A 16,025-nucleotide genomic window follows, 5' to 3' on the forward strand; every position below is an offset into this window, starting at 1 on the left:
GATGGAGGCTGTCTGGAGCAGCGCTCTGCCTCGCAGAGGAAACATTTCATCTCCCGCAGCAACAATGACTTCAGTTCAGGCTTTGAGGGAGTTTATCAACCAGCGACTAACAGCTGCTGCTGGAGATATATTCACCGTGTTTCAACAAACTATCGTTCAATACGAGGAGGAGATTGACCGACAGCGCAGATTGTTGGAAATCAGATGGAAACCTGAGATCAAGACAAAGAACGCAGGTCTGTAGAAATAAGATCGAAAACGTGACTGTGAATAACTCGGGATCCGAGCCTGTGGTTCTGGTGATGACTGAGAGAAACGGTGTAAATTCACACACCATTGGAGGCGGTTTCCATGTGAGGTACTCAACCCATCCATTGGGACAAATGTGGAATTGAACCTGCAACCCTCAGACTGAGGGCTCGCCAAACGAGCCACAGCTTCCCCAATAATTATTCTGTGTGCCTGCCTGTTTCAGAGGAGGAGCATAAACATTATCCGAGGCGCTGGGATTTGTTGTTATTATGGATAATTTGTTCTTATTATTTTTCTTCCGCCGGATTTGTCAGGGGAAGAAAATGTAAAAAAAAAAAAAAAAAAAAAAGATATAATCTGACAGTACAAGAAGACCCTGGCAGAGCCCTGGGGTACTCCTACCACAGTTTGACAATTAATAGTCTGTAGCTCATCCATGATCGTGTTACTGTTATTACTGTTTTTTCACTGTATTCTAACATGTTCATGGTCCAGCGACCTCTGTGTCCTGAAAAGCTCTGATAAATAATAAATAATATGTATGATTATTATGATTATAAAGCAGATAAAGACCACCGTCACCTGTTCATGACAAACCTGTGCTTATTTTCTCAGGTTTGTCACATTTCTAAAACTCAGTCGTAACATCATTACTGACTGAAATCAATTTCAGATGAATTTCTCTGATATGAACATTTTGCAAATAGAATCCGTTTTTTAGTTGTTTTCACTGCAGGTCAGATACATCACATTACTAACCTTTTTTTTGTTCTTCTGTAGAGCATTTTGTTGCCTCAGAGCTCTTACACCAACATGTCGGTGCAGACGAGCAGGAATTTCACCAGGAGACCAACTTCAGTCTGGAGCAGGAAGAACCACAGTCTCCACAGATCAAGGAGGAGCAGGAGGAGCCCGAACCGTCGTATATCAAGGAGGAACAGGAAGGTGTGGAGGCCGTGGAGCTCTGCACCAGTCCGGAGGGAGAGCAGCTTGTGATGAAGTTTGAAACCGATGCGTTTGCGATGACCTCTGAGCCAGATGGTGAGACGCCCCTTCACGACTCTGTGGTCGTTCAAAGCCACATTCTGACAGACGAGAGACCTGGTCTCTCGGGATCCACTTCAGATGCGGAGCTGCAGCTCAACAGGGGACGCCACAGCGACAAGTCGCCCGCGACAGGGAGGCCGTCTGACGGCATCAGGCTGCTGTCCTGTGAAACGTGCGGAGAACGTTTCCAGAAACAGTGTCTTTTGATGCGCCACCTGAGAACTCACACCGGCGAGAAGCCGTACGCCTGTGAAACCTGCAGTAAAAGGTTCAGTCGGCAGGACAGCTTGCTGGTCCACATGAGAACTCACACGGGTGAGAAGCCGTATGCTTGCGAGACGTGTGGGAAAAGTTTCCGGCAGCACAGCACTTTGTCAGCCCACATGAGAACTCACACGGGGGAGAAGCCCTATTCCTGTGACATTTGTGGCAAAACCTTTAATGCACAGAGCACCATGTTGTGCCACATGAAAGCTCACATGGGTGAGAAGCCCTACTCTTGTGAAATGTGTGGAAAAAGTAACACGTCCCATTTTAACTTGTTGGTGCACATGAGAACCCACACGGGTGAGAAGCCGTATTCTTGCGAGCTGTGCGGGAAAAGTTTCAGTCAGCACAGTACTCTGTTGGTCCACATGAGGACTCACACAGGTGAGAAGCCGTACTCTTGTGAAATGTGTGGGAAAAGTTTCAGTCTCCACTGCACCCTGGTACGCCACATGAGAACTCACACGGGGGAGAAGCCCTATTCCTGTGAAATGTGTGGCAAAAGTTTCAGTCGACACGGTATTCTGCTTCATCACTTGAAAATTCACATGGGAGAGACGCCGCACGCTTTTACCACGAAAATGGCATGATGTCCGACAGAGAAGTCAGAGTTCTGACAGAAACATCCACAAGTTAAGTTTGTGAACGAAAAGATACGAACACTTCAAGGTTAAAACCGGGTCTTTATTTATTTAAAGCATCAACAGTATTAGCTTTAGAAACTTCTGTGTGTATTTATTGTAAGTCACATGTTGAGTGACACTTGTTTCTACCTGTGTTGAATTGCACCATCATTCGATAGTAATTTTGAACTGAACAGAAGACTTGATGGTCATCAGTACTGTGGCCTTCATGACGAAGCGATCTGGAGACATCATGTGAAAAATGTTGACCTGTATGAACTTGGAAGCAAAATTATTCATTCAACTTGGACATCTGTCCATACGAATGTCCATGTCTTGCTGCTTGTGTGTGTGTGTGTGTGGTTCCGCCTCAAAAACAAACAGCACAAAACACGAGGAACTTTGCTGTTTTCTTTGACGCAGGTGTCTTTCCCATCCTTGATCAAATGAATTAAAATACATCGTTTTGTCTTGTTTTTTTCCAGCTCCAGCTCTGGCCCTTCTCCTAAATAAACATATGTTTGGTTTGAACAGCCATGTTCATGAACTCAGTCTTAATCTGTCTCTGTTGGCTTCCTGTCCATCTTGGAAGTGATTTTAAAAGTTTACTTGTTGTTTTTAAAGCAGGACCGAACCTCACCACTTCCCCAACCTGGCAATGTTTTGTATAATCAGTTGAACTGTTTGTCATTTTACTCTGTAGGAGCTTTTTGTAATTCTTCATTTTTGATAGGTGCTCCATTAATAAAGTTGCTGCTGCTGGCGATGACAACAGTGTGGCGCTTCCTTCTCACGCTGGTCTCCATCCTGCTCTTGCACAGTGGGATGGATTCCATTTCTAACATTTGTCCCAAAAACAAAGTTGGGTCTTTTGCTCTGGACACAGACAGCAAACCCAAGATGATCCTTCACATTCCTCCCATGGGGGGATGGCACCCTGCACCATCACACTGCCTCCACCTAAAGCAGCCCAAACAAAGCATTCGCATCATCTTCACATTTTTTTAAACCTGAGATCAGTAGAGCCTGGATTAGTCTGGTAACTGGGATTAAAATTAACAGCAACCACAATAAAAAGCTGGCAGAGAAGGTAAGGGGCATGACAGGACATTATAGAGCTGCTGAAATGCATAAATCAGAGTCCTCTGCTCTCGTCTTGTCTCTTCATAGGTGAAGCCACACTGCTCTGCTGCCCCCACACAGGAAACACTGCTCAAGAGAAACAGTCAGATAACCGGGCTCTCCGACACCTTAATAAATCACTGCATGTTTGTCAAATATTGTACTCCGAATTACGACTGCATGAAAAGATGCTGTATTTTTACTCATTTCAAAGCCCTGCAGCTCACAGCCCTGATGCCTTGAATGTAACGAACAAAGGACGTGTGTTGGAGATGACGCTGTTAAAGGAGAGTAAAATTAATTTTTATAGGTATTTATTTAAGCTTTGCTCAATTTGTTACAAAAAAGGGGGAATGTATCAAATGTCTTTACTTGTTGAGCTCAGCTCTTGCAGGTTGTAGTTCCGCCCGTGTCCACTAGGGGTCAGTGTGATGCAGAACCTGGTTCTCTCATCCTTGAAAAGAATCGAAAGAAGAAGCAGCGGTGTGGTTTACACACAGAGGAAACATTTCATCTGCAGCAGCGATGAGTTCAGCTCAGGCTCTGAGAGAGTTTATCAACCAGCGACTCACAGCTGCTGCTGGAGAAATCTTCACCGCGTTTCAGCAAACTGTCGTCCAGTATGAGGAGGAGATCGAGCGGCAGCGCAGACTGTTGGAAAGCAGCTGCAGCTCTGAGACCAAGTTACGGAGAGCAGGTATAGAAAACGGAGCTGAGCGTCTAGAATCTACCCGACAGTAACTTAATAATCTCGGAAATGGTTTAAGGGCGGAGGGTGTTTCTATTTCTGGACTGTTTCGAACGTGTTCATCTGGGAAACCTAGGATTAATGACACAAAATAGTGGTTTGAGCACACCCTTTTTGTTTCTACGGTGAAAGAAATAAAATGTTATATTCTTTCTGTAAATGTAGATTTTTTTTTTTGGCTAGAAAAAAGTAATGTAACATCTTTTTTCTTGTACTTTTTGTCCCTCCAGAGCTCTCACAGCTCCATGACAGCAGAGAGGAACAGCTCTGTAAAGAGGCAACATACTGTCTGGAACAACAGGAACCAGAACCTCCTCTCATCAAAGAAGAAGAAGAAGAAGCAGGACTTCTACAGCCCAAAGAGGAGCAGGAGGAACCAGAACCTCCACAGATTGAGGAACTGGGGACCAGCCGGGGGGGAGAGCAGCTCATACTGAAGTTTGAAAGTGATTCCTTTAAGGTTCCTTCTGTTGAGGATCAAAGTGACCTGAGTGAACCAGAAGAGTCGCCGGACACTGAGCAGTTCCTCTCTCAGGACTCTGAAGTCCACCATGTGAAAAAGCATCTGGACCCAGAATCAACTGGAAATGCAGAGCTGAAAAAAATCAGCATGTTTCATAGTGACGGTGTGGAGAAGATTCCTGAGTCAGAGAAGCAGGATGAATGTGGAAAACCTCTTTATAAGGAAACAAATCGGGAAATTGTCCATAAAAAACATGAAGAATGTCCAAACCTAAGAACTGTCACTGATAAGAAGAAAACACTTTGTGAAATCTGTGGTAAAAGTTACAAACGACAGAATGATTTAACGGTCCACATGAGAAGTCACACAGGGGAGAAGCCGTATTCTTGTAAAACATGTGGAAAAAGTTTCAGCCGGCAGAGTAATCTATTGGTCCACATGAGACGTCACACCGGCGAAAAACCGTATTCGTGTGAAACATGCGGGAAAAAGTTCGGCCAACACAGCGTTTGGAAGCGCCACTTGAGAACCCACAGCGGCGTGAAGATGTATTCCTGTGACATTTGTGGCCGAGGTTTCAGTATGCAGGGCAATTTGTCGGTCCACATTAGAACTCACACGGGTGAGAAGCCTTATTGTTGTAAAATGTGCGGTAAGAGTTTCAGTTTACAGTGTAATTTACTGCGCCACATCAAAACCCACGCAGGCCAGAAGCTGTATTCATGTTAGGTTTGTGGAAAAAGTCACACTGTGCAAAGTGCTTTGTTGCAGCAGGTGAGGACTCAGGTGAAACGCTGTGCTCTTGTGAAACGTGGGAGAAGTCTCAGTGTTCAAAGGAGGTTTTTCAGCCACCAAAGCTCATACAGGTGAAATAATAATATCCTGAATTACTTGGGACAAACATTCTTATGGTCAAGCTTCAGCTCATGTTAAATTTAGTTAAATTTATTGTTCTTTCTAGTTTTGTCCACATGAGCTGCAGACTTGCTCCGTCCCCTTGTTCTTTTGTTATTGTTCATGTCATCCTGTGCTTTTGTGTGTGTCACGTTATGTTCTTGCGCATTGTAGACAGTAAGCGTGATCTGAGCATGTATGGAATAAAGTTTGGCGTTTGTGCCGGTTGAGCGACGCCGAGACGAGCTTCTGCGAGTTTTTCCTTTGCGAGACAGTCTGCATCAACACTCCTGCAGTTTGTTGGAAATATTGTGTTTGACCATCATTGCTAAATGCTTTCATTATTAAATGTGTTGAAAGCTGCACAGGAAGCTGGAAGTAAACTCAGCAGGAGCACAGTGGATGAACTGACTGGGTACGCTTATCTATGCTGACAGGATGCGCCTGATCCTTTTCCGATGCATATGTTGCATTGATTCCATTCAAACAGGATGTTTGAAACCAGTTTTATCCCAAGAAACACTTGTAAGCCTCACAGTGAATAAAAACTGGGAGGAAAACTTGATCAGAGGAGAAGAAGGGAGCTCTATTGAGCAAATGGTTTTCCTCTCCTTATAAGTAATTTTGACCCTGCCTGAATCATTCTGTTTTTCTTTAACTATTTAAGGGAAAGAACGTGACAAGCTTCCTCCAGCTGTTCTGTTGTGATGCCGATCTGCATCCTGCGAGGCCCGTCGCAGAGCAGAGACATCCCAGTTCAGCCTCCTGAGGCCAGCCTGCTCTTCGCCACACAGCTGCAGAAGAACCTGAGGCTGTTCAGCCTCCTCAGCTTTCCTCTTTGACAGAGAGTTTTCATCATGTGTACCTGACAGAGGAATTCCCCTGCACCTTACACTGTTCATCACATTTGTCCATTTAAATCCACGTTCACACACCAGAGGCGTCTGCCACTGGGTGCAGTTTGGGGCTCAGTGTCTTGTTCAAGAACACTTCAGCATGTCGACACAACAAGGTGGATAATCAAATCTGTGACTGCCCGATTGAGAAATGACCACATATCCACATCTGCACTGGAAACTCCCCACAGAATGAATCATTTCTACTCGGAAATGCTCTAACCAATCACCACATCGCCACAGTGCCACTGCCACAGTGTTTTCCTGAGTGGCTGTGCCAGTTTAAGCCTCAATAGCTGCAGTGGTGCTTTTTTGTTTTTTTTGGAAAAAAGAACAAAATAAAGTCAGCTCACAATTTTTACAAAAACACTGGAGCGATAATATATGAACAACAACAAAATGCACCTCCACTACTGAAGAGCGCCACTGGAAATGGACGGAGCCACCCGAACGGTGATGATCATTAAGTATGCACTCGGGTCATGACCTCCTCTCAGCCCGTCAGAAAAAGGCTTATTTATACCACCTAAAACGGAGCGCGACAAGGCAAGCCCAGAATTATGGAAAAGAAAAGAAGTGATTTTAACTGATATTAATTGAACAAATGGTCAATGGTGAGGCTGCAGGGTTGGTAATAGGGTGAAAAGAAAGTAAAATTAAAAATAAATTTGAATATATTGTTTTGTTCTTCTGTACTGATTACTTGTTGTGGCTAAATAGGACAATCCCTTCAGTCTTTGTGGTCTGGAGAAGGAAGATGAGTCATTCCAAGCTGACTGGGCCCTTGACATGGATAAATTAAATGGATAAGTTAAAGCATAGACATTGGCTCGTACAGCGTGAGTTACCTGATCCATTTCCTCGCTGACGCAGTGGGCCTTCTGGGTATCTTGTCAACATTAATCACTGGTAAACTCTGCCTTACCTGAAACGAAAAAGCAGAGTTATGTATAAATGGTGTTCAAATCATATTGCAACACAAAAGAATATGAGCAAATAATTCTTCAACCAAAAATAGTCTGAGTGGTAAAAATGGAGTGGACATGTTTCTAAAGAAGCTGGTCATGCAGCTCCGCAGCACCTCCCCAGAAAATGATGTGATTTCAGTCATCCGTCAAGCTGTCCAAGGAAGATTCGGATGAGGAGTTGGACAGGCTGTTGGACACGTATGGACAGAAGCAGAGGAAGGGGAATGTGACCCATGACAGGTCTGTTGATCCTGGTAAGTTTCTACATTTATTAATTGGCATTGTGACTGGTGAAACCTTTTTTTGGTGAGTCGTTTAATTATTTTTATGTAGCTATATCAAGACAACAGATAAGAAACAGAATCAATAGATGAAGAAAAGAAAATGTTACATTTATATCATGATAGTTGTTACGCTTTTTTTTTTTTTTTAAATCAAATTCACTTTCAACAACCCAGAATCTTTAAATGAAACGCAATGACTTCTTTATATTTGCAGATGCAGCCAAAAAAGAATGACAATTCCTGTGTGCATTTGTACCCAAGTACAGAAGGATGGAGGAGCGATTCGCCACCAGCATCACCAAGAACACTGAGGCTCTCTCAAAAGCATGGCCAGACTGTAGCAGGTGGGTCACCTCAGTCCGCTGTGAGAGGGCCGGAAGCCGGAAACAGACACCCAGGCTGCTGCTCACTGGACCAAAAACCTGCAGTTCCCTCAGTGTCCAGCAGGAGTCAGTACCAAGCCGATAGTCGCTGTGATCCTCCAAAATACACAAGAGCAGAAGAAACTTTAATGGCAGCTGTATTTTTGGCGCTTGCTTGTCGTGTCTCTTTAGTTTCCTGCAGCCACAATGAGTTTAGTTCAGGGTTTGAGAGAGTTTATCAACGAGCGACTAGCAGCTGCTGCTGGAGAAATATTCCTCGTGTTTGAACAAACTATCGTCCAGTATGAGGAGGAGATTGACCGACAGCGCAAACTACTGGAAATCAGCTGCAAACCTCAAATCAGAATAAGCAAAGCAGGTATGGTGGCTGTTGTTGTGGGAACGGGTGTCTGCATCGCTGATCCGTTCAGGTGTGGAAAGTGTTCAACCCGAGTCTACCCGTGTTTCGGATGAACTGGCTTCCCTGTTAAATGGTGGTCGACGTCCTTCAACGTTCATCGTCGCTCGTTACAACAGACGTTAGATCAAGATTCATTAAAAGTCCATCCGTTTAAAACTTGGTTGTGAATGATTTAAAGCCGTGTTCGCCCCGTCAGCTCTGGATTTCTGACGGGTTTGTCGTCAGGAACAAGGGACGCTCCGGGAAATGGGTCACCAGTTTATTGGGAGGCCAGTTATTCCAAAACACCGCGATCATGCTTGCTGCTTACCTTGCAGCTGTCAAAACAAACGAGTTTGATTGTGTTTGACATCGTGACGACAGGCGGAATCCTCATTTAAGCTACAGTAACACAGCAACGTGCACTTCCCTCATAGTGATTTATGGAGGGGGTGCAGATTCTGGCAGAGGTGTCTGTCAGAATCTGCACCCAGCCCTGCAAGTTCTAACCTTTTTCTTTTGTCCCTTTGTTCTGTCAGAACTCCCACAGGAAGACGACTGTGAAGAAGAGCAACCCTTCAACGAAGAGACAACACTCATTCTGGACCAGGAACAATCCGTACCGCCCCAGGTAAAAGTGGCATGGCAGCAGACGGAATTTCCACACATCAAAGAGGAACAGGAAGAACCAGAACCTCCTGGAAGCACGAGGGACCCGGAGGAACCAGAATCTTCACCGTTTCATGAGGAAATGGAGGAAGTCTGCACTAGCCGAGAGGCGGAGCATCCTGTACTGAAGCTTGAATGTAATGCAGTTACGGTGACATCTACTGCACAAAGTTACCTCATTGAACCAGAACCAGACAGTGAGCTGCTCCTCCCTCCTGACTCTGCAGTCGCTGACATCCACTTTCAGAAGCAAGGCGCTCGCACTGACTCGAGATCTACTGGATGTGAAGAACTGGAGCCCAACAGGGTTTGTTACAGCGGCGATGTGGAGGACTCTACTGTTGCACACATGTTTTTCCAGAGGCAAAAGCGGCGCGCTCATGAAGCGAAGCCTGCTTTATTTTTTGGAAAACGCCATTTTCTGCACAACAAGAGCAGTAGCATGAACATGAAGCAGTACACTTGTGAAGTATGTGGTAAAACTTGCAGTCGAAAGACTAATTTGTTGGTCCACATGAGAACGCACACAGGCGAGAAGCCGTATTGTTGCCAAACTTGTGGTAAAAGCTTCAAATATCAGCATTATTTTTTGATCCACACGAGAAATCACACGGGTGAAACACCGTTTACCTGCAACAGCTGCGGGAAAAAATTCACTAGCTCTTCATCTCTGATAAAACACAGAAAGACTCACACGGACGTGAAGCATCACTGTGCGAGGCTGCACGCAGGTGAGAAGCCGTATTCCTGTGAAACGTGCGGCCGGGGCTTCAGCCGACGCAGTAATTTGGCGTTCCACGTCAGAACCCACGCCGGGGATCAGGCGTGTTATTGTGCCATGTGTGGCAGAGCCTTCAGCTCTCAGTCCAGTTTGTTGGTCCACATGAGGCATCACACAGGGGAGAATCCGTATTCTTGAGGTGATGCTTTCTGTGCTTGTTAAACGTGAAAATTTGGACAACGGCTCCTAAATTGTGACTTTTCTATAAACCCACCGACTCGGTCGTGGTGTAGACGAGAGAAAACAAGACCAACAGCGCTCAGCTGTCTGGGACACGCATTACGAGAAGCTGTCGTCGTTATTGCTCATCTGCGCGTTTCCCCCGTCTGCAGGGGAACACAGACCAAGCGTTTCTGGAAAGTAGTGTTTTTTACCTGTTTACATGATGATGGAGTCCAAGCATTTCAAAAAAATCTACCTTGTAACTGTTTTTCAGTGGCTCTGAACACCCTCGTGGTGTAACTTTACTTCTACCGCTACTGCTTTTTTTGTAACAATTTTCTTTAAGAAAAATTAATGTGTTGGCTAGTGTAACCTGAGAAATGATTCATGAGTTGGTTTTTTTTTTTCTATTCTGAAAAAAATAAACATTTCTAAATCATCCTATGATTTTCTTGGTGTTGCACGATTTTAATCCAGAATGTTTTCAGCTGCTGTTGAAGACTATCCCAACTTTATTCGTACATTGAAACATGGCTATTGTCCATGTTGTTCACGTGCAGAAGAAGTATTTACTGTTGGTGCACATTTGCAGTATCAGCGTTTCCACCTCAACAAGGAGATGGGCCCCAAACAGTAAAGGTATTTCAGTTGTGTTTCTCCTCCACAATATTAAAGCTCGGGTTGGCGATTTGAATTGGATACATGTTTTTAAATACTGGTTAAAATGATCTTTATGACCCGATGGGAAGCAATTCATGGCGAACCACAGAGTTCATAGCAGACATGCCGGCTCTGCGTGTGTCAACATTACAGCGTGGGACGAGAGCGAGAGCCATGCCCTCTCCCATATATGGTGTGGAGGAGGCGTGGTCAGAGAAGCTCATTAGAATGTAAAGCTACAGACCAGAAACGGCGTGTTCTCAGCAGAGCTCAGGAGAGGGGACTTCAGGCTGGCTGAAGTCCAGGAAAAAACTGGATTTTTAGGCAAAAAACATCAATAGACTGGTATTGGACCTCTGAGACCCGTTGGAACTTGCTGAAACTTAGCATAATATGGGACCTTTAATGAATACACCTCACTCTCCCACTGCTTGAGAGACCCCCACAGCACTTTGCACTGTTAATGCAACCGAGGGGGGGCGACGTGCTGTAACGCTCCGTGTCCAGCAGGGGGCGGTAAGACGCTGGACGTCGTTCCGTCGCCGCCAGAGAAGAAGCGGCTTTGTTGTTGTTTCTCCGCCGAACAGCCTCATGATGGATGTTTCGTCTCCTGCAGCGACCGTGAGTTCAGTCCAGGCTTTGAGAGAGTTTATCAGCCAGCGACTCACAGCTGCCGCGGGAGAAATCTTCACCGTGGTTGAACGAACTGTCGTCCAGTATGAGGAGGAGATCGACCGGCAGCGCAGATTGTTGGAAAGCAGCTGGAAACCTGAGATCAGGCCACAGAGAGCTGGTAAGAGGGAAACGACACCGACACACCGTCTGAATGAAGACATAGATATATCCTGATTATTGCCTGTAATGTTGGTGGATCAGCTGGTTCCCCTCATCAACAGCCTGTTCGAGGCATGGTGTCGGATTTCTACTAAAATTAATAGGGAATAAACAGAAAGATGCGCACAACAAGTAAAGTTCACTCAACAGTCATGAAAAGACTCTCTTAAAGAGAACAACCATTAACAAAGACAAAGTCAACAATTCCACAGGAACAGGCACAGACGACAGTGGAAAGGAAGAAACCTACAGAACTCAGGGGACTGAGTCCTGACCTGAGAGGTCAGTGATGCTGCCATTATGTCTACATTCTGCCACATCAGAGAACAGCATTCAGGTTTAAATTTAAAGGTTGTCATGTCAGTGTTTCACCGTTCTGTCCCGCTCAGGTTGAAAATGAGCTGTTTGTGGGCCCTGAACTGACAAACGTTTGACAGCCTTGATTTAAAGCAACACTAAGGAACTTTCAGTTTTCGTTGATTTTGGCGGCGCCAGTGGACAAAAGCGGTAGTGTTTTGCCTGAAGGAATACTACAGTTCCCATGAGGACTAGCGCGTGACGTCGTAAAATGCTGCTCCCGGTGGCGTGCTGTCGGACTGAACTCACCTTCATTTGTTTCCAGTGGCTTTGTGAAGGACGGATAGCAACGAGGTAATGAATCTAATGAATAAACAATGTTATATCATGATGTGACGCATGCCGTAAAGCAGTCCGCACATTTGGAGCTTTTTAGTGTGCAGGGTTCCTACCACCCTCCTCACAGCTGCTTAGTCCAAGTGAAAGCAATACTGACACCCTCAGCCCGTGACAGAAGGGTCATTCAACTAGTTGTAAGTCGATGTATCATCACAAAAGATATTAAAATGTTTTATTAAGGTTAAAAAGTTCCTTAGTGTAGGTTTAAAGGGCTAATTTATTTTTTAGTTTATGTCAGAAAAGCCTTGATTTTAGATGTTTACATTGAAAGTGTAAGCACTGGAAAAATGAAGGTGCTTCATGCCCAAGAAGAAGAAGAATTTATCCAAAAGGAAGAAAAAAACAGAGTTAATTTCATGGAAGAAATTGTCACGATTACAACAGAATTCACCTTTTTCTGTAGAAAAACTGCTGTGTTTTATGAGGATTTTTTAACTTTTTTTGTAACTGCACAAGCGGGGGTTCACTGAGACTCAAGAACCACTGACCTAAAACACATTGACTCCTCCATTACCTGCTGAGCAGCTTAAGAACTCAATCAGCCATCGTCTACCACAAAGTTCTCAGCTTCACTGTTCCATTTTCCTCTGTGTTTGCTTTTTATAAACATCACAACTTGTTTTTATGTCCCTTTGACCCCCCAGAGCTCCCAGATCAACATGTGTACAAGGAGGACCAGCTCTTTAACCCGGAGACGAGCTGCAGTCTGGAACAGGAGAAACTCCAGTCTCCACCGATCAAAGAAGAACAAGAAGAACTGGAATCTCTCCAGATTAAGGAGGAACAGGAGGGATTTAGTGCTGCTCAGGAAGGAGAGCAGCTGGTACTGAAACCCGAAACCGATGTCTTCATGGTGACTTCCACCGATGACCAAAGTTACTTCGGGGAGCCAGAAGTAAATGGAGATCACCTCATTTCACACGAATTTCCCGTAGCTGAAAGCCATGATCTTGTGAAAAGCAAATATATTGACACGACTGGGGATGCAGAGCCCGACAGAATGTGTCACAGCAACAATGTGGACAACTTCCTGATGTCAGGACAAGAACAACCAGCCAGGGAATCGTGTCTTCAGTGTGACGTCTGTGGAACAGGCTTCAAATGTCCGTCTCAGTTCCAGCAACATCACATCCTCTGCCAGTCCTCTGAGAAGCCACCTTCGTTTAAAGCGTGCGATAAAGCAGTGGAGGAAAGAGACAGAAGTCACACAGGTGAGACGCCTTATCTCTGCAGCGTCTGTGGAAAAAGCTTAGCGAACTCCTCATCGCTGAAAAAACACGCGAGGATTCACACGGGTGAGAAGCCACACTGCTGTGGGACGTGCGGTAAAAGCTTCGGCGTACAGCGGCTTTTATTGCATCACCTGAGAACTCACACAGGTGAGAAGCCGTACTCTTGTGAAATTTGTGGCAAAAGTTGCAGTCTCCAGAGTAATCTGTTGGTCCACATGAGAACCCACACCGGCGAGAAGCCCTATTCTTGTGAAACATGTGGGAAACGATTTGGCCAACAGAGCCATTTGTTGCGTCACTTAAAAATTCACACGGGTGAGAGGCCGTACTCCTGTGAAATGTGTTCTAAAAGTTTCAGCCGACGAAGTCACTTGTTGCGCCATACGTTAACTCACACAGGTGAGAAGCCGTACACTTGTGAAACCTGTGGTAAGCGTTTCAGTCGACAGTGTCACTTGTTGGTCCACAAGAAAGTTCACTCAGGTGAGAATGTGTAAAGTTGTGACGGATTCTCATGTCAACACTCGCATGAGTGACGCTAGAAACATGAAAGATTCATGATCCCGAGCAGGTGTTGGTGTCGCGTCGCCAAGGTGCACAACGGGAAAAATTTGGGTCTCTCAAGAAAAAAGTTGGAAACCACTGCTGTAAGTCACAAAATTTAAAGAAAAAAAAAGTTGGAAAGAATTTTGTGTCAATTTGTGTCAAACTGAACAACCGATCACTGTCAAACTGCGAGCTGGTTCCATGAAGAAGAAGCATGTTTGAAACAGGACTCCTTATTTTGTAAAGTTGTAGATCTTCACTGGACTGGAGAGACTATCGTCATATGGATTTGATGGATTAGTATGTATTTCATTCTCCATTTGCTGTTGTAGAAAATAAAGTCTGCTAAATTTCCTGTTAAGTTGCTTTTTGTCTCCAACTGATTCTAATGAGAACGATCAGTGTTCATTGCTGAAAGCCATTTGTTTTTCACTTGCCTTTTTATTCCCTTCAGCGTCAAGTTTTCTGTCCATTTTGTGTGTTTCCACGACAGTTCTAAGGTATTTTTTGGGAAAATACTTGATTAATCCCAGAGAGAAATTTGTTAAGCAGTGGATGTTGTTGCCATGCAAGACGCTCCATCAACTCCGCACAGTGAACATCATGCGTCGCGAATGCGCTCTGGGACACTGGTGTAACAAGAAAATACGTCATACGCAATATTGAAGTGTTATCAGTGCATTCCACGTTTCGTATGCAGTGGTTTGAATTTTAGTTTTTCCAGCTTTCCAAATAAACTATGGGAAATAGCAAAGACGTGTGAGCCTGGGGGTCCTGCTGAGACCCTGTTAGTGGCCTGGCCAGGAGGACACTGTCCTAGCTTCTTTCTTCAAATAAAAGACCATTCCAGAGATACACAGGAATTTACAATCCTTGAGAAAGCGTTCAAGATAAGCAAATTAGCGGATCACGCATCTTTTTAAAGAGGTAAATCTACGGTGGGTAACAGAGTCTTATGTTAATAGATGTGACTTACTTCCTGTAACTCCTGTAACCTGCTTCCTGTGGAAGATCTGACTCCTCTATTGCCTCGATTTGAGTTGAATCTGAAGTTAAATATCTCAAATGACTATTATTTAAAAGTCTAATTACGATGGAATCAAGACTCTTAATATTTCCAGTCGTACAGATCTTTCTCTCTTTGGCAGAACCACTTGGCACTGGCAGAAGGTTCTTCCAAATTGATTTATCCTCGCCACTCTATACATTTCCTCAAATAACATTAACAAAACTAACTCAGTTTTCTTTCAGTTTTGCGGAGAAATAAAACTCATGACACTGGAAGATCACAGCTTGTAAAAGAGTACGACAATGGAGGCATCAAAGCCCCAGAGCTTGAGTCAGGGTGGCCCCTTCAGATGAAATTTTGTCTGTTCCAGGCCATGTGGTGTCACATTCCAAGGTCTTTAAGTAATTAGGTAGTTTAGATTTTAAGTCAAAATGTGACTTTGACATGAATAAGATCCCTATTAAAATTACAGATTTTCAAAAACAGCTTCTTCTTTTCTCCAAAATGGTATTTACCCACAATTTTTCTCCTCACAGTTCAACAATCTGGAACAACAGAGTGTTCGTAAGGAACAGAAAATCAGTCTTTATTGACAGTTGGTTTGAAAGGGACATTATGTTTGTAACTGATTTGTTGGACTGCCAAGGGTCCTTGTTGAGTCATGCAGCCTTTGTGCAAAAATAGAAATTGTCTTCAGAGTATTTCACAAAATTTGTAAAGCAGTTCCAAAAACTTTGATCTGTCTGATTCAAAATATTTTAATATACAACCATTTATCAAGACTTACATATTTTTTAGATTAATGGATTTAATCTGATGGATGAAAAATGTAACCAAAAGTTATGCTTCCTTCCTGGTTTCAAACAAACATCAAGCGTATTTCATACTGAACAGCAGGATGCCTTGTTGTCATGCTTCTCGTTGTGGCATTTTCACAAGGTTTACATCAAAAATATTTATTCCTCCTTATCACCTGTCTGTTAAATTTAAGGGCTTCACAAAAGTAATGAAGGTTTTCCACGTTTCATGAAACAGATCCTGTCTCCCTTGTCCCACATCCCACGTATGCTCCCCTCTCTAGAGGAAAAGGTTAATATTCGCCTCACCCAG

General features: G+C 44.2%; 4 protein-coding genes across 5 annotated transcripts; all 4 read left to right on the plus strand.

The window, feature by feature from the left end:
- Window positions 1-31: 31 nt before the first annotated feature.
- Window positions 32-2,183, plus strand: LOC115408382 (zinc finger protein 449-like). The gene is made up of 3 exons (XM_030119103.1): window positions 32-236; window positions 1,033-1,782; window positions 2,167-2,183. The coding sequence occupies exons 1-3, from the start codon at window positions 65-67 to the stop codon at window positions 2,181-2,183; spliced, it is 939 nt and encodes a 312-aa protein (XP_029974963.1). The 5' UTR covers window positions 32-64.
- Window positions 2,184-3,819: 1,636 nt separating this feature from the next.
- LOC115408185 (zinc finger protein 554-like) lies at window positions 3,820-5,651 on the plus strand. The gene is made up of 2 exons (XM_030118803.1): window positions 3,820-4,008; window positions 4,290-5,651. The coding sequence occupies exons 1-2, from the start codon at window positions 3,837-3,839 to the stop codon at window positions 5,249-5,251; spliced, it is 1,134 nt and encodes a 377-aa protein (XP_029974663.1). The 5' UTR covers window positions 3,820-3,836; the 3' UTR covers window positions 5,252-5,651.
- Window positions 5,652-8,069: 2,418 nt separating this feature from the next.
- Window positions 8,070-10,327, plus strand: LOC115408179 (zinc finger protein 37-like). 2 transcript variants are annotated; one of them, XM_030118796.1, is made up of 3 exons: window positions 8,070-8,305; window positions 8,866-9,132; window positions 9,223-10,327. In XM_030118796.1, exons 1-3 carry the CDS (start codon window positions 8,134-8,136, stop codon window positions 9,912-9,914), a joined length of 1,131 nt encoding a protein of 376 aa, XP_029974656.1. In that variant the 5' UTR covers window positions 8,070-8,133; the 3' UTR covers window positions 9,915-10,327. The 2 variants fall into 2 exon arrangements, with proteins under 2 accessions (XP_029974656.1, XP_029974655.1); XM_030118795.1 differs by having other exon boundaries at window positions 8,866-10,327.
- Window positions 10,328-11,156: 829 nt separating this feature from the next.
- Window positions 11,157-14,272, plus strand: LOC115408176 (zinc finger protein 436-like). The gene is made up of 2 exons (XM_030118789.1): window positions 11,157-11,391; window positions 12,773-14,272. Exons 1-2 carry the CDS (start codon window positions 11,190-11,192, stop codon window positions 13,855-13,857), a joined length of 1,287 nt encoding a protein of 428 aa, XP_029974649.1. The 5' UTR covers window positions 11,157-11,189; the 3' UTR covers window positions 13,858-14,272.
- The last annotated feature ends 1,753 nt before the right edge of the window (window positions 14,273-16,025 follow it).

This window comes from Salarias fasciatus, chromosome 20, assembly GCF_902148845.1.
Source record: "Salarias fasciatus chromosome 20, fSalaFa1.1, whole genome shotgun sequence".
Taxonomy (NCBI): Eukaryota; Metazoa; Chordata; class Actinopteri; order Blenniiformes; family Blenniidae; genus Salarias; species Salarias fasciatus.

Excerpts from the sequence above, each read along its gene's own strand:
- LOC115408176 (XM_030118789.1), top strand. The coding sequence starts at position 11,190 with ATGATGGATGTTTCGTCTCCTGCAGCGACCGTGAGTTCAGTCCAGGCT. Across the intron at positions 11,392-12,772 it reads GATCAGGCCACAGAGAGCTG|AGCTCCCAGATCAACATGTG; the intron begins GTAAGAGGGAAA and ends TTGACCCCCCAG.
- LOC115408185 (XM_030118803.1), top strand. The coding sequence starts at position 3,837 with ATGAGTTCAGCTCAGGCTCTGAGAGAGTTTATCAACCAGCGACTCACA. Across the intron at positions 4,009-4,289 it reads GACCAAGTTACGGAGAGCAG|AGCTCTCACAGCTCCATGAC; the intron begins GTATAGAAAACG and ends TTGTCCCTCCAG.
- LOC115408382 (XM_030119103.1), top strand. The coding sequence starts at position 65 with ATGACTTCAGTTCAGGCTTTGAGGGAGTTTATCAACCAGCGACTAACA. Across the intron at positions 237-1,032 it reads GATCAAGACAAAGAACGCAG|AGCATTTTGTTGCCTCAGAG; the intron begins GTCTGTAGAAAT and ends GTTCTTCTGTAG.
- LOC115408179 (XM_030118795.1), top strand. The coding sequence starts at position 8,134 with ATGAGTTTAGTTCAGGGTTTGAGAGAGTTTATCAACGAGCGACTAGCA. Across the intron at positions 8,306-8,865 it reads AATCAGAATAAGCAAAGCAG|AACTCCCACAGGAAGACGAC; the intron begins GTATGGTGGCTG and ends TTGTTCTGTCAG.